The 27,575-nt window shown below is 45.8% G+C and overlaps 6 protein-coding genes and 1 pseudogene across 8 annotated transcripts; 2 read left to right on the top strand and 5 right to left on the bottom strand.

The window, feature by feature from the left end:
* Positions 1 to 544: 544 nt before the first annotated feature.
* Positions 545 to 2,836, bottom strand: LOC9640858 (L-lactate dehydrogenase B chain). The gene is made up of 10 exons (XM_002993253.2): positions 2,748 to 2,836; positions 2,588 to 2,691; positions 2,406 to 2,530; positions 2,275 to 2,353; positions 2,069 to 2,219; positions 1,810 to 2,021; positions 1,657 to 1,751; positions 1,258 to 1,590; positions 967 to 1,191; positions 545 to 913 (listed from the first exon to the last, which is right to left on the bottom strand). The coding sequence occupies exons 1-8, from the start codon at positions 2,794 to 2,796 to the stop codon at positions 1,386 to 1,388; spliced, it is 1,020 nt and encodes a 339-aa protein (XP_002993299.2). The 5' UTR covers positions 2,797 to 2,836; the 3' UTR covers positions 545 to 913; positions 967 to 1,191; positions 1,258 to 1,385.
* Positions 2,837 to 2,929: 93 nt separating this feature from the next.
* On the top strand, positions 2,930 to 4,684 carry LOC112343484 (pentatricopeptide repeat-containing protein At4g02750-like). The gene has a single exon (XM_024667019.1). The coding sequence runs from the start codon at positions 2,930 to 2,932 to the stop codon at positions 4,682 to 4,684; it is 1,755 nt and encodes a 584-aa protein (XP_024522787.1).
* A 26-nt stretch (positions 4,685 to 4,710) lies between these two features.
* Positions 4,711 to 8,867, bottom strand: LOC9640885 (dynamin-2A). The gene is made up of 22 exons (XM_002993252.2): positions 8,404 to 8,867; positions 8,300 to 8,350; positions 8,126 to 8,246; positions 7,972 to 8,064; positions 7,858 to 7,919; positions 7,686 to 7,803; positions 7,302 to 7,632; positions 7,100 to 7,247; positions 6,947 to 7,048; positions 6,780 to 6,899; positions 6,643 to 6,726; positions 6,459 to 6,586; positions 6,322 to 6,406; positions 6,168 to 6,273; positions 6,040 to 6,119; positions 5,933 to 5,989; positions 5,737 to 5,884; positions 5,531 to 5,685; positions 5,367 to 5,480; positions 5,252 to 5,319; positions 5,030 to 5,202; positions 4,711 to 4,975 (listed from the first exon to the last, which is right to left on the bottom strand). The coding sequence occupies exons 1-22, from the start codon at positions 8,527 to 8,529 to the stop codon at positions 4,761 to 4,763; spliced, it is 2,685 nt and encodes an 894-aa protein (XP_002993298.1). The 5' UTR covers positions 8,530 to 8,867; the 3' UTR covers positions 4,711 to 4,760.
* Positions 8,868 to 9,644: 777 nt separating this feature from the next.
* On the top strand, positions 9,645 to 12,674 carry LOC9640857 (annotated as a pseudogene).
* Positions 12,606 to 13,708, bottom strand: LOC9640856 (stress-related protein). Of its 2 annotated transcripts, none has more exons than XM_024666990.1 (4): positions 13,609 to 13,708; positions 13,493 to 13,542; positions 13,151 to 13,378; positions 12,606 to 13,087 (listed from the first exon to the last, which is right to left on the bottom strand). In XM_024666990.1, exons 2-4 carry the CDS (start codon positions 13,538 to 13,540, stop codon positions 12,665 to 12,667), a joined length of 699 nt encoding a protein of 232 aa, XP_024522758.1. In that variant the 5' UTR covers positions 13,541 to 13,542; positions 13,609 to 13,708; the 3' UTR covers positions 12,606 to 12,664. The 2 variants fall into 2 exon arrangements, with proteins under 2 accessions (XP_024522758.1, XP_024522759.1); XM_024666991.1 differs by having other exon boundaries at positions 12,610 to 13,087; positions 13,642 to 13,678.
* Positions 13,709 to 13,743: 35 nt separating this feature from the next.
* Positions 13,744 to 14,680, bottom strand: LOC9640884 (catechol O-methyltransferase). Its single transcript, XM_002993250.2, has 2 exons — positions 14,217 to 14,680; positions 13,744 to 14,154 (listed from the first exon to the last, which is right to left on the bottom strand). Exons 1-2 carry the CDS (start codon positions 14,605 to 14,607, stop codon positions 13,811 to 13,813), a joined length of 735 nt encoding a protein of 244 aa, XP_002993296.1. The 5' UTR covers positions 14,608 to 14,680; the 3' UTR covers positions 13,744 to 13,810.
* Positions 14,681 to 14,686: 6 nt separating this feature from the next.
* LOC112343477 (catechol O-methyltransferase-like) lies at positions 14,687 to 15,697 on the bottom strand. 2 transcript variants are annotated; one of them, XM_024666988.1, is made up of 3 exons: positions 15,279 to 15,697; positions 14,894 to 15,231; positions 14,687 to 14,832 (listed from the first exon to the last, which is right to left on the bottom strand). In XM_024666988.1, exons 1-2 carry the CDS (start codon positions 15,670 to 15,672, stop codon positions 14,897 to 14,899), a joined length of 729 nt encoding a protein of 242 aa, XP_024522756.1. In that variant the 5' UTR covers positions 15,673 to 15,697; the 3' UTR covers positions 14,687 to 14,832; positions 14,894 to 14,896. The 2 variants fall into 2 exon arrangements, with proteins under 2 accessions (XP_024522756.1, XP_024522757.1); XM_024666989.1 differs by having other exon boundaries at positions 14,687 to 14,824.
* Between the last annotated feature and the right edge of the window lie 11,878 nt (positions 15,698 to 27,575).

The raw sequence follows: 27,575 nt of genomic DNA, 5'->3' as shown, positions 1-27,575 counted from the left end.
GCAGGAAGGCATTGCTTTCGCTCACTGCACGACGTGTAAGTCTTTGGCAATGGAGGCAGCTAAAGTTTCGATTCTTTTCCATGATAAGTCTTTTCCGCCATAGCTCCACCTTGAACTTTTGCTTTTGCTTGAAGATATGGTTTTCTGGATTGTCTTTGGTAAAAAGAATGGATGAACCTACAAAGAGCCTCCTCTTATCTCAAGGAAAAGAGACGTCCAATCCGGTCTCCTTCCACTTCACATTCATCATTCATGAGCGCATTAGCGAGCACCTATAGACAAGTTTTACCTTGGTTAGCATTTGCCAGTGGTAGTGCCGCTGCCAAGTTCTCTGGCACTGCCATCGTCGCCACCAAATCGCTGTAGATTGCAAAGAGCGCCAGGACTGCAAGACCGACGACGAGCAGCATCGGGTTTCATGTCTAAAATACAGACTTCTGGTCATGGTTGTGCAGGTCTTTGCGAAGGCCACGAAAAACATCCTCAAGCCAGAGGAAGAGAAACGCACCTAAAGAAGAGAGTAAAGCTCTTGAAACAAAACGCATATATAGTAGAACTTGTATAAACTCTCGAATCCAAATGCTTTGGAAAAAGCATGATGACCAAGGCAACTGCTGGATCTACGAGCATTCCCTCGTTGGTAACTGGAACAAAGTTCCAGGATCTTATCTTCCAACAGCATCGCCATGGGAAATCAAAAATATTTCTACCGTAATCATCTTAAGCATCGAGGCTTCTATTGATCGAAGTATGTACCTTCGAGAGAGCCTTGCTGTGACTGTTCTTCCGGGTTCTCGACGTCCAAATCCAAGAGCAGGCTCCTCCGGAAAGCCCGCCGCAGCGTTCTCGACTCAAGCGGCCTGATGCCCCGCTCCAGATCTCGTTCTCTTTTCACAGCCATCAATCGAGAGAACTGTCCACAAATCGACACTCAGCACCCATAGAGACTCTTCCCACCGAGCTTACTCTGATTTGGAGACGACGATACGTCCGTGGCTTATGCAGCCTCTCCCCCTCTTTCAAGGAACGCATTGCCAAGAGCTTCTCCCTGACGCCTTCCAGAGCCTCCTCAATGGCTCCATCAGACATTTTTCGTATTTCGTCCATGGGCTGCTTCATGCATACCAGCTTGAGCGGCGAAGACGATGTAGCTGGAGCGTAGCAGACATTCTTAGCACCAGTCGCCACACACTGCGTAGGGGAAAAGAAAAAAAGAAATGTTAGCAAACTTTAAGAAGCAGAAAGAACCCAGCTTACAGGATTGAAGAAGGCGCATGCCATCGCTCCTAGCTCCTTGGAGAACCCTAGAGAATAAATGCACAGTAACGACAAGCCGCTGTCATAAAACGAAAAGAAAAAAGGACAAAGAAATCACAGCATAAGCTCTAGAGCTCCGCATTCTTGACGACATCCCAGAGTGACTGAGCAGACTCCTTGAGTTTGAGAACCTCGTTCTCGGTGAGAGTCTGTTCCACGATATGAAGGACGCCGTTCCTCCCAAGAACACACGGCAGGCTGAGGAACACATCGTGCTCAATGCCATGCCTTCCTTTCGCTATGATTGACACCGGATGGATCGCCTTTTCATCTCTGGATGCAGGACGACAAAGCCCATCAGCCACAAAGACATAAAAGAAAGAGTTGGCAATTCAGTACCGAATCAAGCTGTGAACGATGTCCGCAACGGATGCCCCAATAGCCCAGTTCGTGTAGCCTTTGAACTTGATAATTTCGTAAGCGGACTTCACCACCTGTTTCAAGCGGACGAGATGAAACAGAGTAAGAAAATCCCTGCTGGTACACTCTAACCTCTTGGTTGATCTTTTCAACTTCGCTTTCAAGTCCTTCTTTCTCAATAAAATTGAGAAGAGGCACCCCCGCAACGTTGACGCTCGACCAAACAGGGACGCTGCTATCACCGTGCTCGCCTATGATGTAGCCGTGCACGTTCTTTGAGCTGACATCCATACGGCTGGATATCAGAAACCTGAATCTCGACGAGTCCAGATTCGTGCCACTTCCTGCAGGATCAAAATCTCTTAGAAGATGAAAAGACACATCAACTTACCAAGCACCCGGCTCGCAGGAAGTCCCGAGATCTTCCAGGAGACGTAAGTCAAGATGTCCACGGGGTTCGAGACCACCAATAGCAGCGTGTCAGGACTGTACTTGAGCAGTTCGGGAATGATCTTCCTCAGCAGCTCTACATTGCTTTGGACCTGTAATAGGAAGCTGTATAGTCACTACAAATATCTCTACTATATCTTCGCTTACCAGAGCAAGCCTAGATTCATCGTGACTCTTTTGTTTCGCCCCGGCCGTGATGATGCAAATCTGAGAGTTACGTGTGTTCCTGCCCAGGCAAAACGTCAGAAAAACTACTGGTGCTTACCAAAAAAAATTACGCGTAATCGGTGCTCGCACAAATGTCAACATTTGGATTGAAAGCTGCTGCATGCTGCAAATCCATCATCTCGCCCTTGAGCTTATCTCCCATAACATCAATGAGAACTAACGAGCGGCACAATCTCTGTGCAGTAAAACCTCAGATGAGATAGACAATAATAAACAAGAAACAAGACAAAACCTTCGACAAAATGGATGTAGCGCAAGCCATTCCCACGTTTCCAACTCCCACGACGGTGACTTTTGTGACATCCCTTTGAACGATGTCAGCCACAGCCATGCCTCCTAGCAAAACCAAACAATAGCGGAAGCCGTCAATGCGTCGAAGGATTGGATCACACCTGGGACTGGTTTGAAAAAATGCCACACTTCTTGCTGCTGCCGCCCCATCGCTGCTGCTCCAGACGCCAGCTCCCAACCCCAAGAACCCCTTTTTGTCCCTCGCAACTTGACTCGTGGCAGCAACTAACAGTCTTGCGGATCTCGGCCGTCGATTTTGATCGCCACTATATGCTGTCGATCAATGGAGCGCACCTATCTGGGCGATCGCCAGCAATTGGAACTCAGATCGTACCTCCGCCTCGTCAAGAGCTGCAAGGATCTCGTCCAGGCGCACAACATTCACGCCCAGATCGTCCTAACAGCGCATAGCCACGACCGTCTGCTGCTAAACTCGCTGATAGAGATGTACGGCAAGTGTGGCGACGTGGCTACGGCCAGGAGAATCTTCGATGCCATTCCTTCCCGGAATGTCTACTCGTGGAACATCCTGCTCGCGGCATATTCCCAGAATGGGCACCTGGAAGAAGCCATGGAACTCTTCCAATCGATGAAAGAAAAGGACTGTACCTCTTGGAATTCGATGCTTACGGGCTTTTCTCGCGCAGGAGATTTGGAGAGTGCTAGAAGCCTCTTCGATCAGATGCCGCGACGAGACGTTGTGTCCTGGAATGCGATGATCGCCACCTACGCCAAGAACGGGGACAACATTCAGGCCTTGCGTTTGTTCCGATTGATGTGCCTCGACGGCTGCAAGACGAGCGAGATTACCTTCGTGAATGCGCTAGATGCGTGTGGAAACGCTGAAGATCTGGAAGAAGGACGCCGCCTGGACAGGATTATCACCGAGAATCGCCTGGATTGTGGAGTGGAGCTTGGGACGAGCCTGGTGGATATGTATCATCGCTGCCACAGCCCTGACGATGCCAAGATCGTGTTCCAGAGAATGCCGTTCAAAGATCCAATCGCCTGGACCGCGATGATCCAGGTCCACTCGCAATGCGGGGAGCTGGGTCAAGCGCGAGAAATCTTCGACATGAGATTACGACACCCCCGGCCTGTCGCATCCTGGAACGCGATGATCGCTGCGTATTCTCAGAAGGCCCGGATTACCGACGCCAAGAACCTGTTCGATGCGATGCCCGATGCCGATCGCGATGTTGTGACCTGGACGACGATGATCTGGGCCTATGGCGAGGCCAAGAACGCCGATGCCGCTCAAAATCTCTTCGATCGCGCTCCACATCGGAACTCTATCACCTGGAACGCGATGGCGGCCGCGCATTCCCAGTGCTGCCAATCGCGCCCAGCCTTTGGCCTCCTGCAAAGGATGGATCTGGATGGAGTGGAGCCAAACGCCGTGACAGTGATCAGCGTCTTGGACGCGTGCGCGGGCGCCACAGACCTCGCTACCGGCAAGAACGTCGATGCCCTCACAGCACACGAGCCTTTCCATCGCGACGTGGTGGTATCAACGGCCACGATCCACATGTACGGGCGGTGCGGGAGCCTGGCCATGGCGAGGGCCGTACTAGCCGCCACGCCACGCGAGAACCTCGTGACGTGGACTGCCATGGTGTCGGCATATGCCCACAACGGGCATAGCGGCCAAGCGCGGGAAACTTTCCAGACGATGACATGCGAGGGATTTCCTGCTAACTCAGTCGCCTTCGTCAGCATTCTTAACGGCTGTAGCCACGGCGGCCTCCTCGACGATGGCGTCCACTACTTCGTCACCATGGTCGCCGAGTATGGAGTTTCTCCCAAGCTGGATCACTTCGTTTGCCTGGTCGATCTTCTCGGAAGGGCTGGAAAACTAGAAGCTGCCGAGGAGCTTGTGAATTCGATGCCTTACTGCCCAGACTTTGTCTCCTGGATGACGCTTCTAGCGGCTTGTAAAACTCACAAGGATGTGAGACGAGCCGAGGCAGTAGCACGAAACGTTGTCGCGGTTGATCCCAACGACTCGGCCGCCTATGCGCTACTCTCGGCTGTCTAAAGAAACGAGGAACTCAAGGTAAGATATCACGTCCCAAGCCATGTAAAGAATCACTTTACTGAGAAAACCGGGATTTCTATTGTCTGTATGTTGGAGCCCCGATGCCTGGAACTGGAGGAGGAGGTCTCCTGGTTGGAGTTCTTCGCGAAGAGTCGCCGTTTTCTAGAGCTTCACCGCGGTGGGGTGTTAAAGACCTGCGCGAAGACGAAGAAAAGCCGCTTGGTGTTCGAGGAGAGGGAGAATTGGCTGCTTCTTCAAATGCTACTCTCCAATCGTCTCCACCGTGATATCCTGCGGCGAAACTTTCTCATGAGCTCAACAAGTATGAAATATATAGAGGCAAACCATTTTGTGTTCCCTCGATGTATCCGTTGCTCATTGTCACTCGCGCCTCATTGTTGCTCAATTGTCTTACAAGTCGCGACAGTACCGACGCTTGGCGCTCGCACCGCTCTCTTCGACGTTTTACTTGAGCATCCTCTTGCAAGAGCTCTTTTATAGTCGGAGTAGGAAGTGCACTGTATGGCTGAATGTTAGAAGAAGGATAACTAAGGAGAACTCCACAACCTTATGGACTTGTACAGCGTGCTGAGCATTGAATCCTTGGACCTTTCGACCTGACAAAATATTGCTGCCTGCAGCGATTTTTAGTCCAGCATTCACAAACAAATTGCTAGCGTACCTTGGGGATGTTTGCTGAAAGACTGTTCATTACTGCCTCCACGTAATCACGAACTTCTTGAGCCATGATCCGAAGCTCTTCTTCTGGATCTGCTCTTCTCGTAATGACAGTATCCTGGATGCAACAAAGTTAGCACCCGAAAGAGGCAAACGTCGGGTTCATACCAATGCACCATCAGACATGCTCGTTCTCAAAGGAGTCACCACTTCGACTACTGCTTTTGACGAACCTTTCCCTTGATCAGTACATTGTCTCAACTTAGTCATCCATTCCGTTTTTTCTGCCATAGATTCAGCCTTGAGAGCAACAACATGTTGAGCTGCAGTAAAAGCAACAATTCAGTCTCATGTAGCAGTACATAATGATCTACCTTTGAGAACAGTCTTATAAGCAACCTTGTTGCTTATTTTAATGGTGAGATTAGGCTCGGGGCCATTGGCTTGTTTTGAAGCCTCTTTAGACTTAGAAGGACGTCCTTCTGCCAATTCTTCCTCAGACAGCTCTTCAATCAAACATTCCTGAAATTACAAACAATAAGCAGGCGAAGACAAATGCATCGTATATACCTCAAGGTTGATAACTCCTTGGAAACGCTTATCGTCAGGTTTTTTCATGTATCCAAGCTAAAATGCAAAAACTATAAAATCAGATCCAATAACAGTACATTACCTACTTTATTTGACTTTTCATTCAGAACAAACCATCGCTTATTCCATGTATCTGCACTTGTAGCACTTCTTTTTGACAAATAGCCTTCACAAAAGCTTATCAGAAACAGCAGGTGACAACATAAACAGTTACCAGTTTTATCTTTCTCCGCGCCTGAACTCTCCGGCACGTCCTTTCCATCGCCGTCCTTTGCGGACTTCAAAGACCCGTTAGCTTGAGCAGCAGGGTTATATGTTGACTGCATGAAAGTTACTCAATAAAAATATATAGAAGTGCAGAGGCTTACTTTGTTAAGAATTGCCTGTTCGGCTTCCTGTGCTTTTTTCATCGTTTTATTCTTCACTTCATCCTCTCGACGAACTCTATCAAGCCTGTACAGTAAAAAGCGTAAAGAGCCTCTCCGTTGGTTAACCGACTTCTTACCTGCGTTGCACAAGCCGCGTGAAATGTTGAGGTGGAATATAAGCTCTTTCCATGTCCACAAGATCAACGACCATCCTTTTAGCTTCTGTACGGTATTCATCGAGCGCAGAACTCGCAACAGATATCATCTGTAAGAAGAATATTTTAGACGTTGCGCTTCAAAAAAGTGAAAAGAAGAAGATACCTCGCGTTTTAGAGGTGGAAATCTTCCTAAACCAGGAGTAGCCGATGCTGCGGATGAAACGATTTCAACTAGAACTCTGTGCACCTTTACTCCGCAAATATCAGAAGTTTTTGACAACATTCAAGCTTTATAATTACCTCATCAACGCAGCTTTTAGCCGGATCCTTTGCTAGGTCCAATGCTCTACGAATAAGCTCCCGCAAACCTTTCTCAGGTGATAGAAGATAAGGCAGATATCCATCGGCCTCCAAGACGACCTATAAAAAATGTTTAGCATGGTACAGGAAAACACGTGCTCGGTCACCTTTTTCAAACCATTCAAGTCAAAGAGCTCCTGAAGTGGAAGCTGTTTTATTCTATTTGGTAGCGTTCCTTCAAAACTCGTAACAACCTTGTAACTTCCTCCCTGTATATAACGTAAGCATATGGAGATTAAAAGATTAAAGTCAGAGCTCACCTCTCCACTGTTGATATGCTCCAAAAACTTGTCCTCAAATTCACGGCAAAGCTCTAGTGCTACCGCACGTGTACCTTCTTCCGTTTCTACCATCTTTTCACCAAGTCTTACCAGCTCTTCCTCCACGTCTTGTGACCTCCCTTCCAGACTGAACACATTGCAGACAAAAATTATAACCATTAGCTACAGACTTTGAAGAAACCTGGAAAGGAGGCTGGGAAGACGCTGTTGCATCCGTTGCCGAATCTGCTTCGCAATAGCCTCTACTAACGAAGATCTTCCAAGTCTACTTGACGATGCCCCGCCAAGAATGGATTTTAAAGACTCCATTTCCGCCTTCCAAGCAGTTTCCAAAGAATCGTCTTTGGAATGAGCTCCAGCAATCGAGACGGATTGACCAATCAAAGCTATCCATGTGAACTTAGATGTGATCGACGGCCCTTGTCCGGATAGAACAGCTTGAACTGCTGCTAAGCTTTTGGGATCCGAAGCCGCTTGGTCAATCTTGCTGATGACACCAACAGTTCTTGAGCCTACAAATACGAAAAGAATTAAGCTAGAAACCCGTACTGGCACAAGAACAAACCTTCATGGTCGATATCCTGTGCAATTTTCAGGGCCTGCGATCCCGTTATATCCCGCACAGAAGTAGCAGGAATCACAACGAGCAGAAGAGCATCGTTGCTGTCGATGTACTCGCGGACCTGCAATATCAAACAATCAACTGTGACTAAGACCACAAAGATATGATTTGTTACCAGGGAATCGCTAACTGATCTACTCTCAAGCCCAGGCAAATCGACCAGCTTCAGGGGTGGTGCTACATAAAGAGCTTAGTTAGCGTAACATTTCCAATCGGTTGCCACATCTACCTGAAGAACACTTCAATTTCAAATGGATATTTTCCTTCACAGCACCGGTTGACATTCTGCCGAACTTGTTTTGAAGAGAATGTCGTATGTCGGCTGGAGTAGACAAAACACATTAGATTCTCGTACAAAGACAAAGCTTCCTTAGCCAGCTTACTTGCAGAAACTTGCATAGACTTGCCCTCCATCTGTACTGTAAGCCCTCGTTTATTTCCTGAATCGTCAGCTTCCAGGTCGATAGTCACAGGTGCACGGGTTGCCCCATTCTCTCCGGTTGGCTGCACAAGCAAAAGAGACTTTTCATCCGAGATGAAAAAAAAAAAGAACTTACCAGCACTGCGTAGCCAATCAAGCTGTTTAGAACCGCTGACTTTCCAGCGCCCTGCATTCCACAAATCTAAGAGAGATACAGTCGAAAACCAATTGAGTACTCACAGTGTTACCAAGAGCTACCACGCTGAGAAAACTCGAGTACTGGTCCAGCGATTCTTCTCCTTCCTGATCGGATAGAAGCGCCGATGCCTGCTGCATCGACTCCGCCAAAACGCGAAGATTCTCCATCTTGGCTCACTAGCGCCAAAAAATCTGGTCTATCGCTCAAACCTAGAACTAAATCTCCCCCATTCTACATCCTAGAAAGAATCGAGGAGCCAGAATTTCGCTCACCCGGCTAGGAAATCCGGCATTTTCGACCTCACAGAAGCGCCGATCCAGCAAAGATCCAGAGCCAGGCGCAGCCGCCTGATCCCAGCTCACAGCACCGATCCCGCTAGGCCCAGCTCCAAGCGCCTAGATCTAGCCCTGCCCTGCCGATACGCTCTTACTTTTCGACGAGCTAGGGATTTGCCCCGAAAACATTGCCGCTCGATCGCAAGCAAGGGTTTTATTGAAACACATAAAAAAAATCTCTTAAACACACGCTAAAACAAAACATCCAGTGTGAACGGATCCCTACGTTTGAATTTGGACGGCCAGGATGCGTGGATACCACCAAACGTTGGGCAATCTGGAGCTTTCCGGCGATTTAAATGGAATTTTCCAAAAGCTCCACTGGATCTTCTCGTAAAAGCCACCATCGTTACGAGAAATTCCGAGAGGGAATCCTCGTTTTTAGAGAGCAAAGTGATTAACCATGGTTCTCGAAAAAGAAATTGATCTTAGAACACGATGGCCATGAGGATGTCTCAAGATCACTTGGTTCTCGAATTTTGTCACGAGCGACTCCCCGGCCATGCGATTAAAGTTCTTCCTTCCTGTGTGGCTTCAATGCGTTTCACTTGATCAGTGTGAGTATTTTATGCTTGCTTTTGTCACGAATTGTCCGGAGCGAAGAAACCTCCCGAAAGAAAAAGGAAGAACTCGCATTCTTCCGGATAGTAAGAAAAATTTGCAAAACACCATGGGTCGGAATATGACTTATACTTCGAGACACACAGACGGGTCATCAGATGCATACTCTACAACCCAAGAAGTACCTACCTCATGAACTCACCGCTATATAAAGTGGAAAATTTCATCTTCGCTTGAGCATGTGGGATAGGGCAGCTTAGGGCAGTTTAGTATAAGAGAATATGCAAGATCTTTATATAAGATCTTGCCACGTGGCTAGTTCGTATCGACGGTAGAGATTGTTATCGAGGGCTTTTTTCAAACCCAAGCTCCCGGCACGCATTGCGAAGGCGCGCATTCTCTTCAATCTTGGAGCTCCTAGGGTATGGTAGAAATCTCCAGGAGTCTAGGATTTCGTCCTGAAATTTCATCTTCGATGTCCAGGTCGATCAATCCAGTGGCGCGGCTGGCAATGTCGAGCTGCGGCATCTACATGGTTTTACCCAAGGATCGCGATGAGTCCTCGCTTTCGGAATCCCTGCTCGCTCGCTATCCGTCCATACCGAAGTATCCTCCCTGTCCGCCCAGGCGGGACATCTACGCCGCGCAAACCCAGAGCGTGTTCTTCAAGGTAACTGGCATGGAATGCACTGCCTGTGCCGGATCTATCGAGAAGGCCCTCAAGAGGCTCCCGGGCATCAAAGAGGCGGGTGGCAGTGATCCAAGCCCAGGTCGTCTTTCATCCAGCGTTTGTTCAAGTAAGTGTTTTTTTTTTTAAGCGAAGAACTTTGGTCTTATGTCTTTGTTGCCTTGTTCATTCCAGGTAGAGACTATCCGCGAAGCCAATGTTGACGCTGGATTCGACGCGACCGTCTTGAAAGATTCTATCGAGCAATCAGTGTGCCGGATCCGGGTGAGAGGTATGACTTGCACGTCGTGCTCGGGTGCCATTGAGGCGGCGCTCAGGAAAATCCCAGGGGTGGTGAGTGCGGTGGTGGCCCTTGCGACCGAGCAAGCCGAACTCTTTTACGACGCCAGCGTGGTTAGCTACTCGAAACTCATCGAAGCCGTGGAGGAGGCTGGCTTCGTGGCCGAGCTGGTGAGCGCTGGAGAGGAAAGAAACAAGGTCCATTTGCAGCTGGAAGGTGTGCATTCACGGGAAGGCTTTAGAAACATCGTCACCTCGCTGGAGGCTCTGGCTGGGGTGACGGAGGTGGAGCTTTTTCTCAAGGAGGAAAGGCTGGTGGTTTCTTACGATCCCGACTTAACAGGCCCGCGATGCTTCATAGAGATTATCGAGCAGACAGGACCGGCGCATGTATACAAGGCGAGTTTGGCTATGGGAGCAGATCGTCGAGCGGATATGAAGAGCGAGATCAAGCACTATTGGAATCTCTTCTTATGGAGCATTGTCTTCACGGTTCCGGTGTTCTTCCTGGGGATGGTGTTTATGTACACTCCGGGCACGATGAAGAGATACGTCGGGTGGAAGGTGATCAACATGCTCACCGGGCAGATACTGAGATGGATTTTGTCTACGCCTGTCCAGTTCGTCATCGGGTGGCGGTTCTACGTCGGGGCTTACAATGCTCTACGCCATGGTTCGGCCAACATGGACGTTCTCATAGCTCTCGGGACGAATGCTGCGTACTTCTACTCTGTCTACTCCGCTTTAAGATCTGCGACGACTCGCTTGAAGGGACAGACTTTTTCGAGACGAGTTCTATTCTCATATCGTTTATTCCGCTGGAAGTTCCTGGAGGTTCTGGCCAAAGGGAAAACGTCTGAAGCCATCGCGAAGCTTACGAATCTCACGCCTGATACTCGCCTGACCGTGTATCTCAATACTTCGTTCCATGGTAAGCATACGCTTTTTGCTGATCATAACAGGCTCATGGTTCATTTTCCAGGTTGTTGGCGCATCAGTTCTCACATGGAGCTTCTGGTTTTGTGCTGGGAAATCTAGCTGGTATCCCAAGTCTTGGATCCCACCGAGCATGGGTGAATTCGAGCTAGCACTTCAGTTTGGTATTGCTGTGCTTGTCATTGCTTGTCCTTGCGCCTTGGGGCTGGCCACGCCTACTGCTGTCATGGTTTCAACTGGAAAAGGAGCCACGCAAGGCGTCCTTATTAAAGGTGCTGCTGCACGCAAGGTAAGAAATTTACTTACTGCGAGATAACATCAGTATGGTAAAACGACTTCCAGGTTGACTGCATTGTGTTTGAGAAAAAGGGTACTCTCACGAAAGGAGAGCCGAGTGTTGTTAACACGAAGCTATTTCGGTACATTGCTCTGAAGGTCTTCTGCAGCATTTTTTCTAGTGTGGAGGAAAAGCAGTTTAACAAGTGTGGTTTTATCGCAGGCTAACAGCGAGCATCCTCTGGCCAAGGCGATACTTGAATTCGCAAAAGGTCTGAGACTTCAAGAATCACTCGAGCAGCATCACTTCCTCCGCAAGCCTCAGAGCAGCTCCAAGACGTTCAGGTGCTGGCCAGGACCGCCGTGCTGGTTGCGATCGACGGAGAACTCACGGGCCTTATCTCGGTCGCAGACCCGATGAAACCAGAGGCACCGGCCGTGATCTCCACACTCAAGCTGATGAACATCTCATAGTGACTGGAGATAACCGAGGCACAGCTCTCGCCGTTGCTAGAGAAGTTGGCATCCAGCCGAAAGACGTCATCGCCGAGGCCGATCCCAAAGCAAAGGCTGACAGAGTGACGGAGTTGCAAGTAAGTTCTTAAGTTTGTTCTTCCTCCAGCTAAACTTTCTCGTTTGCTCAGAGCGCGGGCATGGTGGTCGCGATGGTCGGAGATGGTATCAACGATTCCCCGGCTCTGGTTGCCGCGGACGTTGGAGTGGCCATCGGTGCCGGCACCGACATAGCGATTGAGGCGGCGGACATTGTCCTCATGAAGAGCCACCTGGAAGACGTGGTCACCGCCATCGACTTGTCCAGGAAAACGTCTCGAGGATTCGTCTCAACTACGTGTGGGCTCTGGGATACAACGTCCTGGGAATCCCAGTCGCGGCCGGGGTGCTCTATCCTTGCTCGAGATTCCGGCTTCCACCATGGATCGCCGGTGCTATGGCCGCCTCGTCCGTGAGCGTGGTTTGCTCCTCGCTGCTACTCAAGTATTACAAGCGACCAAAGAAACTGGAGCTCATCGTCCACCAGCGATAATAATAATCTCGAATATTCCAAACAGTTCGAAGTATCTTGAATATTCTAAAAGATTCGATTCTAATAATCTCGAATATTCAAAACGATTCAACTAGTCTCGAGTATATTCCAAAACGATCCGAATCTAGAAGTTATAATCGCGAATATTCAAAACGATTAAGTTATACAGAAGAAACTTTAGATCACGACGAAGGTTTGTCAACCGGGCTTTCGCGCGGATCCGCCCTGAGCGCCTGCTCGATCTTCTCCACCGGGACGAGCGGGATGTAGCCCGACAGTGGGACGTTGCGATCCTTGAAGGTGGAGACAATCTGGTTGAATTTCTCGGCGCCGAAGAGCGCCGAGGGAGCTACCAGATCGATGAAGCGCGGGACGCCCGGGAACGTCTTGAGCTTCTTGAGCCCCTCGATCGTCCACGCCTCGGCGATGGGCTCGTACTTGACGTAGTAGACGCGCACGGACTCGTAGAGGCCGTTCTTCTGGACGTCCGCGACCACGGTCTTGGCGGCGTCGGGCGCCTGCTTGGCCACATCGAACGCGCGCTGGGTCGTGTCCTTGACTACCGGAGGGAGCCTTTGATCCAGCACAACGAGCGTCTCCCCGACCTGGATTGGAGAAAACGCTCTCGCGTTAGCAAAGATCTCGAAACCTTCCTATGGATCGGGTACCTTCTTGTCCAGGAACTCGAGGAATTCCATGGGCTTGCCCTCAAACTTGTCATAGACAGGACCCACGACTGTTTTCACGGTTCCTTCGATGCTATCCACGCCGGGCTTGAGCGGCCCGGAATTCTCTTTCGCGAGCTCGTAGATCGTCGCGACATAGCCAGTGGCCTTTTGCCCGGCAGCTTGGAAGCATCCCAGATACCTAAGCTTGGGCGAGGATACTTCTTCCTCCTGTAGAAACCAATCGATCGATCGATCAATCACTCAATCAAGAGAAAAAAGTAGCTCCATGATTCTACAGTGTGATTCTAACGCTATGATGCATTGCATTGCTTTGTAACTTACCTCGATCACCTCCTCCTGCTGCTGCTGCTGCGCATGATCCGTCGCCATAGCTAAAAGATTGATCAATAGATTCGATTAAAAAGCAAAAAAATGGGGAAATAGGGTTTTAATAGAACCAATCACGCGCTACACGCCCTCTAGAGCCTCACCGCCACGGCTAGCCAGTGACTGCGAAGAAAGAGCTGCACAACCCAGTTAGGGCGACCGCCATTTACGTGTTTCTAGAAGAAACCGACACGTGGAAACGTATCTTGACTCTTTTGGTGGACTGTAAATTAATTTGACTTAGTTGACTATTATTTGACTAGCTATCGACTCTTAGAGCTTGTGGAACGTAGAGACTGTCACTGTGTCGCGGATCCAACTAATGTACTCCACGGCAGATTTGTGGACCTCGGTCTCCAGCTCCTGGGGATGCGATTGGATGTAGCTCCAGAACTTTGGAGAGCCTGGGAATCCCATGTTGTCCGCGAAGATCACGCTCCCTTCGTCGATGAGACCCTTCTCCTTGAGCAGCAAGTAGTCCGGCAAGTACAAGTCTTTATCGTGATCCACGAACACGAAATCGAAGCACTGCCCGTTCGTCTTGGCCAGAGTCGACTTTATGGTGTCGATCTGACGGCTCAGTGGCGCCAGCAGCACCTCCACTTTGGACGAAAGCCCTGAAAGAAAGTTTGGCGTAGTGAGGGGAATGCTCGCCACGAAAGAAAAGCAAGAAGCAAACCTGCGTGGTCGATGATCCTTCTAGCGATGTCAGCGATGTGAGGAGTGAGCTCCAGCGAGATCAGCTTGCTGTCGGGGTGTTTGAGATTTGCTGCCATTCTCACAGCCGAGTAGCCACAGTAAGTCCCGAGCTCGAGAAGGAGCTGAGGATTCTTCTTGGCGATTGACGAGTCCAAAATGCGGCCCTTTTCCTCTCCAACGTTCATAAACCAGGTGCCGGAGCGTGCAAATTCGTCCACAGCCTGTATAACCGACTGGGGGTTACCTCGTTCCGCGTTTTTGAGCACATACTCCAGCAGCTGTTCCTCCCTGCCATCGCCACCCCAGCCATGGAAGAAAAATCCCCCCATGAACTTTCCGAACGACAGGAAAGTGACGACTTCCTTCCACATGACTGAAGTGCAAGCGCTCAATCCCCCCTTCCTGCTCAAATCACAAATACATCAGATCCAGAGAGAAACCTTTCAAAACCTTTTCACGAGAGGTTGGCAATATGTGGGACCAAAACTCCACTGTCATTTAAGTAACATCAGTCACGACTCACGACTGAGATGGGTTCTTTTTTTTTTTTTTTCTTTGGCAGGTTGATCGAAAAGGAAAGGTAGCTACCTAGAGAACTGCAGTTGAGAATGGTAGCAAGCATTTGAAACAAGAAAGAAAACGCTGTAGCTCACTTACCATTCATCCACGAACGGTAGATATGGCGACTGTATCATTGATCCAGTCAAGATACTCCACCTTCGTTTGGTGGTACTCCGTTTCTAGCTCCTGGCCCTCCCCCCTGTGGAGATAGTTCCAAAACTGTGGCGAGCCAGGGAATCCCAAGTTATCCGCGAAGACTACAGAGCCATCTCCAATGAGCTTAAAGTTCTTGAGCAGTAGATAGTCTTCCAAGTAGTAATCCTTGCTATGATCCATGAAAACAAAATCGAAGGAGGAGCTCTTGAGCGCAAGCTGGAGAGCTTCGATGTGAGTGCTCAAAGGTCCCGGAAGCTGATGGATCTGAGAAGACAGGCCTGGAGATATTCGAAGTGAGGAATGTACAGATAAAGAATGGCCCTACCTGCGTGATCGATAATCTGCCTGGCAATGTCGGCATAGCGAGGATTGATCTCCACAGTGAAGAGCTTGCTGCCTGGAATCGCCAGCTGGGACGCGATCCTCACGGCCGAGTAACCGCAGTAGGATCCGAGCTCCAGCACGAGCGTCGGCTTTCTCTTCTGGAGCGCGGCATCGAGAATCTTACCCTTGCGATCGCCGATGGACATGAACCAGGTGCCCGATTTCGCAAACGCATCCATGGTTTGGATCACAGACTCTGGATTCCGCTCGGCATTCTCCAGCACGCGATTCATCAGCTTCTCCTCGCGGCCATCGCCGGCGCCACAGCACGGGATCCTTCTGCTCGTGTAAGAGAAAGCGAAAGAGGCGAGCATACGAACCTCGTTCCACCACATTCTAGAATATACTTCCCTAAAAGGAAAGTCTCTTAATATTTTGTCCTAAAAGTTGATAATATCTGCCCTAAAAGTTTGGCGCGTGAATGGCGCGTGAGAATTATATGTGCTTCTCGCTGATGACTGGCCGCAGTTGTCATGGCCATTGTTTCTCAGGCGGATGGTCTAAAGCCAGATCCAAATGTTGTGCATGCTAGAGGAACTCTAACAATTCTTCCTGATCATGTTTCAGCTCATTTGTCCTGACATTCCTGCCAGCTCCAAATTTGCCATTTGGGGAAGCTGCTTTTGAAGATGAATTACCAGATGCTGAGATCCTCTATATCGGGATCATCTGCTGATAAGCAAATGAAAGCTTATCCAAGTGTCGTAGAGGAATGAAAAAGGCATAATAATAATGTCATCACTTCCCACTGTTGACTATTTCAAAAGAGAATGAAAGTGTGAAGGAAACTCGCACTAGTGGGAGAATATTTTTTAAGATCTTTTAGAAATGGCTGTACTCAGGGTTTTGGAGGATGCTGAAATTTGAAAATCTCTCTCTCAAGCCTACTAATGTGCATTTTTACTTTCAAATATGCAAGAACTCATTACCCCTACAGTGGAATTGTTTGCCTCACACTTTGCAAAAACTAGGGAGGGAAAAATGTATAGATCCATGGTATAATCACTTTTTGTTGAGATGCCTTTACTTTTAATTTTACCTTCCCCACTGGCCCACTGGATATAATATGAGGATCAGATTTATGCCCATCCTAGCATCATATAACCATTGTCATCATATTACAGTGGCACTTGCTAGTATGCTTGAACAAAGGCATGAGTTGGACACTGACTCTAAAATGCAGAGCACATCAGGTATCAATGATGAGGAATTCAGACAAGTAGCTTAGAGTTTACAAGCCCATCACCAAAGACATAGCTGAAAACCTCATTGAAGATAAAGACCTAGCAACAACTTTTGGAACAAGATATAGCATACTAAAGAGGTAGAGTTGGCTTAGGGTGTAAGGAATAAAATGGTAAATAGGAAGGAGACCCATGGATCAAATGGGTGAATGGGGATTGGGAAGTTATTCAATGTAGTTTCATTTAAATTCACTATGAGGTTGAAGAATGATATGGTCGTAATGTCAAAAACCTTTAGGCAGCTATTCGATCAGGGAGCTTTGCTGGGTGTTAACATGAAGCATAAGAGGTTGATGAAGAGGTCTTTATGGCAGGCCATGGTGGACTTATTGTGTGGGCTAATGCATCATGCTTCCCATTTGTTCAGCTTGTAACAAACATGCAGAAGGGAGGTGTTGCATTCTACTGCAAGGCGATGGCATGGGCATTGAGATAAGGTAGGTGATACTATAAGGCATGGAGGAAGTTAAGGAGTTTGTATCTCAGGTGTGAGCTACTTTCCTAGATGACCTCTTCTGAAGGCATCATCATCCCAAAGACCTTGGCTTACCTATAGAGGAAGAAGTTGAAGCAACTAGAGAAGCCAGATGAAGAAGGGTACCTACTAAATGGCAAAAAGCCATGTGGACAATAGCTAGGATGGTAAAAAATGAAGGTGATATTCCAAACTTAGCTAATGTGATGGACCTTGACTCCTTCTAATAGTAGCCTACTGAAACTAAAATATAAATCAGGTGTAGTATTTGTCTCTTTCATTTCCTTGTAGAGCTTTACAGCACTAGGAGTTATTAAGATAAAGATTGTTTTGATCATGTCAATGCCAACACTAATAACGTTCACACTAATATTTTATGGGATAATGCAGCTCTCAAGGAGTATTTCCACCATAGGCATTTATGATGATATTAAAAATCTCATGCTTTCTCATCTAAATCTAACATTTTTCATGATTACCATTGATCTTGTTATTCTCTATAACAATCAATTACAAGAATGATGATTAAAGTGTTATTATCAAACTTTTGTTCTTCATCCAACAGCTCTAATCTTGGAGCAACTATTATATAAGCAATATATATGTAGCGCACTCTATCTCTCTCCCCTTAAACTAACTAAAAAAGGGGTAATGCTTGTCGTTCCGTTCGGTTTCCTTTTCTCATCCTTATCCCCTAAAATTTTAAGGATCCACAGTAATAGTATATTTAAATTTTATCCCATGATCACATGCATTACACCCCCCTTTAGAGATGTCAATGTCTTTATTGATTATTGATTAACAACCCTTACTAAGTTAAAGTGAATTAGCACCTTTATTTCCACATTGAATTTATCAATATTTTTTAATATATAAATTAATTATTCTATACGAAGCAATTAATCATCCACCCATACTATAGATGCCTTCATCCGTGGATGCTCCATAAGAGGAAAGACATATACATGGATGCCTAATATATATACAATTTTAAATTTAGGGGTAAGGGTATATTATATTTTAAGTAGCTACTAATTAATAAAAATCAAACCCATGTTGATACTATATATAACACACTCTATCTCTCTTCTTTTAATCCAACTAAAAGAAGGGCAATTGCTTGATTAGAAAGTTCTTAGTAGTTATTTTATCCCTATTTATCCCCCAAAGTTCAAAGGATTAATGGTAATAATATATCCAAATCTCATCCCATAATACTACAATATGGTTCTAATGGAAATTAGAGCTATATATCGACAACATGTTTCTAATGTTGAACAAAAATGCCAAATTGAGAACCACCTCTACATGTATTATAATCCCAAGCTAACTCCAGATGGTCTGCATATTGAAAAAACTCTAAAAATTCTTCCTAACAATTTCAGTACCTACTTGCACTAGTAGCTCTTTAGTCTTTAGCATTCCTACTAGATGGTCTCAAGCCAGATCCAAATAGTGTGCATACTAGAGGAACTTTAACAATTCTTTCTAATGATTCTGTGAACTATTTACACTAGTTGCTCATTTGTCCTTTGTCTTTGACATTCTTGTCAGCTCCACATTTTCTCAAGGAAGACCTTGCCCTCTTTTGGCTTGCCTTTGAAGGTGAATTATCAGATACCAAGGTCCTTTATGTCAAGGTCATCTTACCCAGTGCTAGTAAGCAAATGAAAGCTTCTCCTAGCATCACATGACCATTATCATTGTGTTACATTAGCACTTGCAAACATGCTTGAACAAAGGCATAAGTTCGATGCTGACTTGGAAATGCAAAGTGCATTAGGTATCAATTATGAGACTTCAGACAAGTGATGAATAAGGTTGGAGTCTACTAGTCCATCAGCAAAGATATAGATGGAAACCTTGCTAAAGATTTGAGAAGAGTGCAATGTATGAGGAGTAGCAGAGACAAAAGCATACTAAAGAGGTACAAGGTTGGTTGGCAAACAGGAAGGAGAACCCACGGATCAAATGGGTGAACAGGGATTGAGAAGGTATTCAGAGGAGTTTCAAGGGCTTTTAGTTCACCATGATTGTAATGTCAAGAACCTTCAGGAAGTTGTTTGATCAGAAAGCTTTGCTAAGTGAAGTGCAAGAGGTTGATAAAGAGGTCTTTATGGCAGGCCATAGTGGACTTCAACACTTCTTTGTGCATGCCTATTATGAGCTGAGCAAATGGGAAGAATGATGCATCAGCCCATATAATGAATTCTGCTGCAAGGTGATACTAGCATCATTTGCCCATATATCCAAAAAATATCCCAAATTTGCCATATGGCACAATTGGGCATCCCCCCAAGAAATGTGGAAGCAACTACAGCAAAGGATGAGCACATCCAAGGCTACCCAACTTGCTCATTGGCTAGAAAAACCAACTAGTTGAGTTAGGAGGCCACAGTCTTTCTTGAATTGCACAAGAAGAATCCTACATGAGAGAGAATGATGAAGTATGTTGGGGAATATCCCAATGGATCTCCTCTCTTTGCAGTCACATAGATTAAAACATGTCTTCAACTATTTCCTTGAACCCTAAACCCTAAAAATTAATAAGTGTTGTTACTACCATGGCCAACACTATAGCTGCCATAGTTAGTTGTATATGCATAGCTGCCCTATGGCCAGACTAAGTCATGCATTGCAAGATCATGAGAGCACCCCAACAATATGATTGGTAAAACTTTTTTAATTTTACTCTTTCCAAATCCAACCTTTTTTTCTTATTTTTGTCCTTCATGTTTGCAATAAGAGGTATGCAATCTTTTATTCTCTTCTAAAGGCTTTCATTTTTTTTTTCTCTTTCAAGGAGTAAACATGCTACAAACTTAAGAGGTGGCAAAGTTACAAAGCCACCCATGTTTCATATATCAGATCAAAAAACTATTTTTAATTAACAAAACATAGCTCAACTATACTAAAAAACATTCATGCTATAGGATCAAACTATAATGGAAAATATTTATACTCTAATTGCAAACTAGACTAATAATTCTTAATAATATTTCTTATTATTTACTATCATATAAAACAGAAGATTAATCTTATTAAATAATAGAATAAACTAGAAAACACTAGGAAATGTTTAGGAAAGTTTAAAAATTTTAAACATGTTTACAGATTATATATGATTAGTAAAAATGAAAACAACCATTAGATGGCAAAATATCCCAAAATATCTAAGCATATTTTAGATATATCCACTACCATCCCCATTTGCTTCAAGAAACTAAAAACTATTTATCTTTAATATACAAACCCTAACTATTGTTCCAAAGAAAACCACTCCCAGAAGTTTTCCTAATTAAGACCACATAATTTAATTACCTAATTTTGCAACTAATTAAATTTTAAATAAATTGCTATGCATGTAGCAACGCTTGGTTTGCTTAATACTAGTGTTATTATTACTTATTAATCCAATTGATCAAATAAAGTTTATAATTATAAGCATGTTTGTAATTTATATATACAAGATTAATTTTATTGCATATCAACCATTAGATGGTAGAACAAAAAAGAATATACTAGAAAAGGTTTTTAAAAGTTTATAAATTATAAATATGTTTATAAATTATAAATACAAGATTAATCTAAATGAATAACAACCATTAGATGGTAGAATATCCTAAAATATCCAAGCATATTCTAGGTATATCCACTACTATCCCAGTCCCCGTATAAGTTTGCTTAAGCAAACCAAAAACTATATGCTACAAAGTGTGTCTGGATTTGTCTTTCATTTCTTTGTGGAGCTTGATAACTATTGTTAAGCTAAAGATTATTTCAATCATATTGGTGTAGGCACCAATGTGGCAACCACAGCCATGTTTTTTATTTTGCACCTTTAGCCACCAACTCAATGCATTTCTACATAACATCTGACAATCACCACCACCATGCCCATGCTTTGAGCAAATGAAAACAATTTAACTGCCACCAAAACTTGTTTTCTGGTCACCACTACACGGGAGCAAGAACTTTGTAATTTGGTTGTAGATGTCAGAGAAACCAACCAACACTCTATATATCGACATACAAATGCATTCTTTCCATCCCTCCCCATTGCTACAGAGGATGACCTCCAAGAGTTATTTTCATCGGCTTCACATAAACAGGTATGAAAAAAAACATGTATTAAATTTAATATTTCCTGGTTTTAAACACTATTCAGGTTCACCCTCTTTCTCTTATGGGAAGTGTTGGCAACGTGAAATAGTTATTGGGGACTACTTTCAGCTTTCCAACAACATGAGCCAAGAGTCTTCTATGTTCCATTGATGGATGCAAGGATTGGGAATGAACAATACTTTCAGCATCAACCTTGCATTCTTTGACCTGCTTGATGGGTTATCACCTTTACAAGATGACACTCCATCCTGGAACATCCTTCAACCGGACCATATTTCTCAAGCAGTGGATGTGGCATCCAAGGTGTTGCGATACAAGGGCATTATGCTAGTCATTCTTCCTCGTTCCTTATTTTGGGGAGGTCTTCTTGCAACGATGGCGGAGAATGATGACTCTAGATTGGTTGAGTTTGCATCAGGCTGCCTACTCTCAAACATCCCGGTTGAAACAAAAGGAGCAGGTGGCCAAATCCAAAAGGTTTGCATTTCCTTATTTTTCATATCTTAAATTGATTGCCTCTTTTCCTTGTAGGCTTTAGCATGGAACTACCATGCTCTCTGCTGCTACTCTTGCCATAGTATTACACGAGCTGATGATGTGTAGATTTGGCATTGCCAGGATATGATAGCTCAACAAATATCATCCTAAATGTCATCAATGAGGACCATCATATAAAGTTCCCTAATTATTGACACCATTCACCAAAGGCTATGCAAATCCTCCTAGAGTTGTTTTGTCCTCCTAAGGGGATTGTGCTTGATGCTACAGCAGGTTTTGGTTCGATAGTGCTAGCGGCTAAAGAGACTAGGCATGCAATTTTTGCACTAGAGAAGGAGAGTGCATTTGAAAGTGTTTTTGGGACATTTCATAACAGGTGATAATAAAGTATAAATTTCTCCTTATAATAATTCCATCATGGTTGTGTATATTAGGTGGATCGATGACATGAGCTATAATTTGCTATGTTATGCAAAAGCAATGGCACAAGCTTATATACAACAAGAGCACACAGTTAAAGAGCATAATACTATACAAATTCCTCCTTTTGTGGATGTGGATGCCAAGGAAGACTAAGTTTTTTTTTTTTTAGTCAAATTTTTTAGTGGTAATATAGAGTTTCTTCTTTGACTTATAATATTTATTTTCTTATTAAATTTATATTATTTAGCTTTTTCTTAGACTGAAAATATGTCTTAAGTTTTGAATAGAATTGTTAATTCGTCCTGAACTAATCATTTAAACATCAACTTTTGTATTTGGTGGACTATATTGACTTTCATTGAGTTTCATTGACTTGAGCTCAACTCGTGAGCTCAGCTCAAAAACTACCCAGCCCCTCGCTTAGCAGTTCATTGACTATCGTCTTGTGAACAGGTGGAGGTGTGGTGTGAATCCCTCGGCATGCTGGGTGTCCAGGATACCTAGGGCATCCACCATCGCAGCCCAGCTCCTCTCATTTCTTTTGCAGAGTGTTGGGAATTAAGGCATTGCTATGTTAACTAAGGATAGCAGGATGTTAGAGTTTGCATGCTGGGATACTAGTATGTTTATGTATTGTATATACCTCCATATATTTATGCTTTTGTGTGTTTTATTTTTCTTTCCAATAAAAGGCTTCATGCTCTATTAAATTGGGTGCTGGGAATTCTCAGGTGTATCTTAGCAGCAATACTTGGTGAGGTGCAAGGTCAAGATTGGAGACATGTCATCTTCTTTTCTCCTGACATAACAAGCATGTGTGTGGCGTGTAGGGGGTTGTCTTATGCAACCCCCCTTGCAAGTCATGGAGCCAATAGCACAAGCAGAGGATGATGCTATGGAGGAAGGTGAAGAGGGAGTGGTAGAAGAGTGCCATGGAGATTGCAGAAGAAGCGGTGTTCGATCTCAAAAATGCAAAAGAAACAACTTTGCAAGTGCAAGATATCACACCAGATGGAGTTTATATCACTATAGATAAGCTTTGCATTGAATACTAGTAGATCTTTTTACTGCTGCAAACCCTATAATGCAATTTTACAATTCACAGCATAAGGTGGTGGATAAATGTGAGTTTGTGGTTGAATATAAGATTGTTGACAAATATGAGGTGGTGAAGGACCCTCCTAAGCTTTCATAGATCCTCATGCTCACAAGGAGGCTTGCATGGAGCCTACACCTCCTCACTTGGAACCAGTAAGTCATAAAGAACCTCCACCTCATGACTATTGCATGGCACTTCCACCTCCTCACTTGTAACCATTACATAGTAAGGAGCATTCACCTTGATAGCTAGAGCATCCTCCTTGTCATGTGGAGTGCTGAGGGAACCTCAACTAAAGCCTTGTTCTTTACCTTGCGTGAAACATCCAACATACCTCGTCACATAAAGCATGTACATATAAGGTTTTCAACATTGTTGCCAGTGGGGAGGTATTGAAAGAGACCTTGTTGCTTGTGTGGAGGTATTGAGTGAAATGTCAAAAGCAATTTAATAATGTTGTTTTTGACACAGGCTAACGAGCATCCATGGCAATAGTTAAGTATGAGGGAGTTGAAGAAGCAGTAAAAAATGTTCTGAAATGTATGTAAATTTCTGTTTTAGATCTTATAGATTCCACCATGAAGATCCCAAGAAGCCATTCACCCCCCACCTCCACAACAGGTCCCAGTTCAAATCCTCCAACTCAGTATATACTACCACAGCAAGAGCCTGAATTTGAATTCGAGAATTCAGAGGAGAAGAACCCAACCACAAGCCAACTAGGCTGGTAGAATGGCTTTGTCTCTCAGTGAGAATACTTTGTCAAGCATGTCATTTCAGCATACTGATTTTATCTCACATAATTACCTTGTGTTTAGGCACTAGCTCGAATTAATCTATACCAAGCACAAAACTAGAAGCTTCACGTACAACTGATGCACCAACAACCTGGAAAGTGAACCATGTCAAGTCCGTTATGTTCAGCGAAGAAGTATATGCTTACCATTGGAACAAAGTTTTGAGATATATGATTAGCAAATTTTTGAACGCCAGAGCTTTAGCCATCTAATCAAACGTGGCGCGGGATGTATTCCAAGTTTCGTTTTATGGTACTCCGTTTTCTAGCTCCTGAAATCCCTTCAAAGGAACAACATGAAGAGGAAATCGAACGAGAGCACAAGCTGGAGCACTTAGATCTGACTGCGCAAACGTAAGCTAGAAGCTGGTGGATCTTAGAAGACAAGCCTGTGAGGTAAGGAATGTAGAAACAAAGAATGGCGCTACCTATAATCTGCCTAGCAACGTTGAGGACTGATCTCCAATGAAGAATCTTGAGCTGAAAATCTTACTGTTGTGGTCGCCCATGGCGACCCTGGCGATCCAAATTGAAATAAAATTTATATTTGTAGTAATCTAGCTGTTGTACAAGGTTGTATTAAAATGTAATATGCTAAATTATTATAAAAATTATAATATTTGATTATAAATTCATTACTTAAGACTGATACTCCTGTCGAGAGATCGTAAGTCAGCCTGGGTCAACGATATCCTCGGCCTATCACAGGATTTTTCAGCGCGCCACCATTGTTCCTTCGCTCCAGCATGCCCGGCAGAACTTCTGGGCAGCGCCACGCTCAGCCCCAACTCGAATTGCAAGCTCTCCTTTACAAATCATGTTTTGAAAGAGCTTCACTTACAAACCTTCATTCTCTACTGCATAGCAAGTCTCTATTGCAACATCGCCTTCGTTTTTCAGCCACCGGGCTCAATTGCTTTAACTTCTTCCTTAGAGGGCAAGGTCTTCAGGATGATGAGGCCATGGGTCATATGGGAAAGCCACTTCTTGACTTCTTCCATGCTTTTTAGCATCACCTGCCCCATCTCAATGCCCCTCGTTGCTTTGCAGTAGAATACAGCACCTCCCTTGTGCATGCCTGTTACGAACTGAACAAACGGGAAGTGTGACGCATCAGCCCACACAATGGAGTCTACTATGGCCTCCCGCAGTGACTTGTTCGTCAACCTCTGGTGTTTCACACCCAGGAAAGCGCCCTGAGCCCGAAGATCCTCGACATTACAATCATATCGTTCTTCGAGCTCAAGGCGTAATTCAGGCCCTCGAACTGAATTTCCAGATCCTCGTACCTCATCTCTCGACATTTCTCAGAATGTGGTAATTCACCTTCAAAGTCTTCCTCGTCGAACTTCCCAAATAGCTGAGAAGCGGCCGTATCAGGAAGAATTCTTAGAGATCCTCGTCGGCGCACAGCATCCGGATCTCTCCCCCGAGAAACGATAGCCACGATAACTGCGGCCAGCCCAACGTAGCAGTAGCCCACCCCTACGAACGAGAGTAAGGCAAGGGGATTACGAGCGTCCACTGCGCTGCCGCGATCCTGGTGCCATCTCCGATGCGAGAGTGCGTCATTGCCATCTCGCTGATGACTGTCCGCAGTTGTTGTGGCTTCTTCCTAACAACGTCCACGACCTGCAGCTCAGTTGTCCTCCGTTTCTGTCGGCTCCACGGAAGAGCCTGCTCGCCTTTGAAGGTGAATTCCCAGACAGCAAGGTCCTCTACTTCAAAGCAAATGAAAGCCTCTCCTGCCATTACTTTAAAGTTAACACTATCCTTGTGTTCGCGTAGATCTTGACGCTCTATGCGAAAAAGTCTCGCTCAACGATGAGGACTTAGAACTAGTGGTTAACGCACTCGGATTGGAGGGGTTGTTCAGAGACATAGATGGGAAATGCGTTAAAGGCAAGGATGTTGGGAGACGAGTTCTACTGGGAGGAGCAGCAGACAGAGAGATATTGTGAAGTGGTACAAGGCTGGCTGGCAAACAACCCACGAATCAAATGGGTGAAGAAGGGGGATTGCGAAGCTATTGAGCACAGGTTCGAGGAGCTGGATTTTGCCTTCAGGTCGAAGAACAGTATGTTCTCCATTTGATAAAGGAGCTTTGCTGGGTGGGTGTAGGGATGGAGCGCAAGAGGTTGACGAACAGGTCAGCCCCAGGTGAACCAGGGAGGTGTTGCGTATTACTGCAGGGTGACAAATGCAAGAATTGAGCTGAGGCGCGTGATACTGACAAGCATGGAGGCTTTCCCAGATGACCTCGGGGAGACCTTGGCTTGCCCGATGAGGACGAATCTCAGGCACGAACAGAGGTTGGAGGTGATGAGGTGGGGTTCATTTATCTTTTCTATTCTAGCAAATTGCTACCCTATTTTTGTTTAGAGAACGAAGGTTCGATTCGTAAGAAAAAAAAATGTCCACTCCCTTTTCCCCACTTTAGGGTTCTTGGCTGGGCTTAGGGCTCCTCTCGCTGCTACTCCTTGCTAGATTCCTCGCTCTTGGCCTTCTTCTCGATGGATTCGGATTCCTGATCGGCCTGCCGCGTTCGCTTCGTCTTGGTCTTGGTCCTGGTGACTGTCGCGCCAAAGACAGTCACTAGGATCGCGGCGGCGCAGTGTACGCTCGTAATCCCAGTCACCGCACCGCCTTTCTCGTCCTCGTCGTCGTAGGGGTGGACCGCGCCCGTCAGCCACTGGTGCTTGCCCGGCTCCCACACAATGTTATCGTCCCTCTCCACTTCCCTGGGGCACTTCCCGGCATTGATCATATCTTCGACCCGGTGGATGTCGTCCTTCCTGTTGTAGCGGTAGCCAGACACCTCGAATCCCTTGAAGGCGCGATCGATGTAGATGTCCTTCTGTCCCTCGTCGTCCCCGGAGGACTCCCAGATCTTCACCACCTCCACCATCAACTTCGCGGCCTTGGCAGCGCTGTAGAGCACCGCGTCCTGGCCGCGCAGCATCTTGGCCAGGCACTCGGCGCTACACGTCTCCAGCAGCGCCTTGTGGTACAAGTTCTCGCACGGGAATCCAAACACCTCCTTGCGCTCGACCCTTGTGTGGAGTTTTGCCAAGAACTCGGGCAGCACCGGCGACACCACCTTCATCGTCTTTGGAGCTCGAGCAGCGAATATGTGGTACGTGAGCATCACACATGTCCCTTTGCTCACCTTTTCCAGCTGGTACTCATACCCTCTCCGGATTGCCACCCAGTTGAGATCATTGTTGTGCCACTCGTGGAAGAGTTCCAGGCCATCGTTGCTCTTGACAACCAGATCGCCACCTCTGAATCCTGGCAGCAGCACCAAAAGGGTGGCGCAGTGCTCGCCTTTATTCCTCCATACCGGCGACTCGTGTTTATTCGTGAAGACCGACAGCCGAACGAGCTCGTGCTCAAACTGGTCGGGTCCCATGAACGTTTTCACCTCGTCCAGGATACCAGACAAGCCCAGGCTCGCCATGATTTTTGGCCTTTCGAGGGAGTAATCCTTTTTGGTGCTGCAGGCCTGGTGGAGATCACTGATGTTGTTCTTGAGCTTGCTCGGGTGCTCGAAGACGAAGCAGTCCCTGTTTACCTTG

Source organism: Selaginella moellendorffii, unplaced genomic scaffold, assembly GCF_000143415.4.
Source record: "Selaginella moellendorffii unplaced genomic scaffold, v1.0 SELMOscaffold_152, whole genome shotgun sequence".
Taxonomy (NCBI): Eukaryota; Viridiplantae; Streptophyta; class Lycopodiopsida; order Selaginellales; family Selaginellaceae; genus Selaginella; species Selaginella moellendorffii.
The sequence above is the reverse complement of the archived record's forward strand: the minus strand, read 5'-3'. Positions and strand labels throughout refer to the sequence as shown.

Excerpts from the sequence above, each read along its gene's own strand:
- LOC9640885 (XM_002993252.2), bottom strand. The coding sequence starts at position 8,529 with ATGGAGAATCTTCGCGTTTTGGCGGAGTCGATGCAGCAGGCATCGGCG. Across the intron at positions 7,633-7,685 it reads ACAGGATATCGACCATGAAG|GCTCAAGAACTGTTGGTGTC; the intron begins GTTTGTTCTTGT and ends TCGTATTTGTAG. Across the intron at positions 4,976-5,029 it reads CATCGAGGGAACACAAAATG|GATATCACGGTGGAGACGAT; the intron begins GTTTGCCTCTAT and ends GTTTCGCCGCAG.
- LOC9640858 (XM_002993253.2), bottom strand. The coding sequence starts at position 2,796 with ATGGGGCGGCAGCAGCAAGAAGTGTGGCATTTTTTCAAACCAGTCCCA. Across the intron at positions 2,022-2,068 it reads TCCTGCGAGCCGGGTGCTTG|GAAGTGGCACGAATCTGGAC; the intron begins GTAAGTTGATGT and ends TTGATCCTGCAG. Across the intron at positions 1,752-1,809 it reads TTGAAAAGATCAACCAAGAG|GTGGTGAAGTCCGCTTACGA; the intron begins GTTAGAGTGTAC and ends CGCTTGAAACAG.
- LOC9640884 (XM_002993250.2), bottom strand. The coding sequence starts at position 14,607 with ATGTGGAAGGAAGTCGTCACTTTCCTGTCGTTCGGAAAGTTCATGGGG. Across the intron at positions 14,155-14,216 it reads AAGGATCATCGACCACGCAG|GGCTTTCGTCCAAAGTGGAG; the intron begins GTTTGCTTCTTG and ends ACTTTCTTTCAG.
- LOC112343484 (XM_024667019.1), top strand. The coding sequence starts at position 2,930 with ATGGAGCGCACCTATCTGGGCGATCGCCAGCAATTGGAACTCAGATCG.
- LOC9640856 (XM_024666990.1), bottom strand. The coding sequence starts at position 13,540 with ATGGCGACGGATCATGCGCAGCAGCAGCAGCAGGAGGAGGTGATCGAG. Across the intron at positions 13,379-13,492 it reads AGCAGGAGGAGGTGATCGAG|GAGGAAGAAGTATCCTCGCC; the intron begins GTAAGTTACAAA and ends TGGTTTCTACAG. Across the intron at positions 13,088-13,150 it reads TCGAGTTCCTGGACAAGAAG|GTCGGGGAGACGCTCGTTGT; the intron begins GTACCCGATCCA and ends TCTCCAATCCAG.
- LOC112343477 (XM_024666988.1), bottom strand. The coding sequence starts at position 15,672 with ATGTGGTGGAACGAGGTTCGTATGCTCGCCTCTTTCGCTTTCTCTTAC. Across the intron at positions 15,232-15,278 it reads GCAGATTATCGATCACGCAG|GCCTGTCTTCTCAGATCCAT; the intron begins GTAGGGCCATTC and ends GAATATCTCCAG.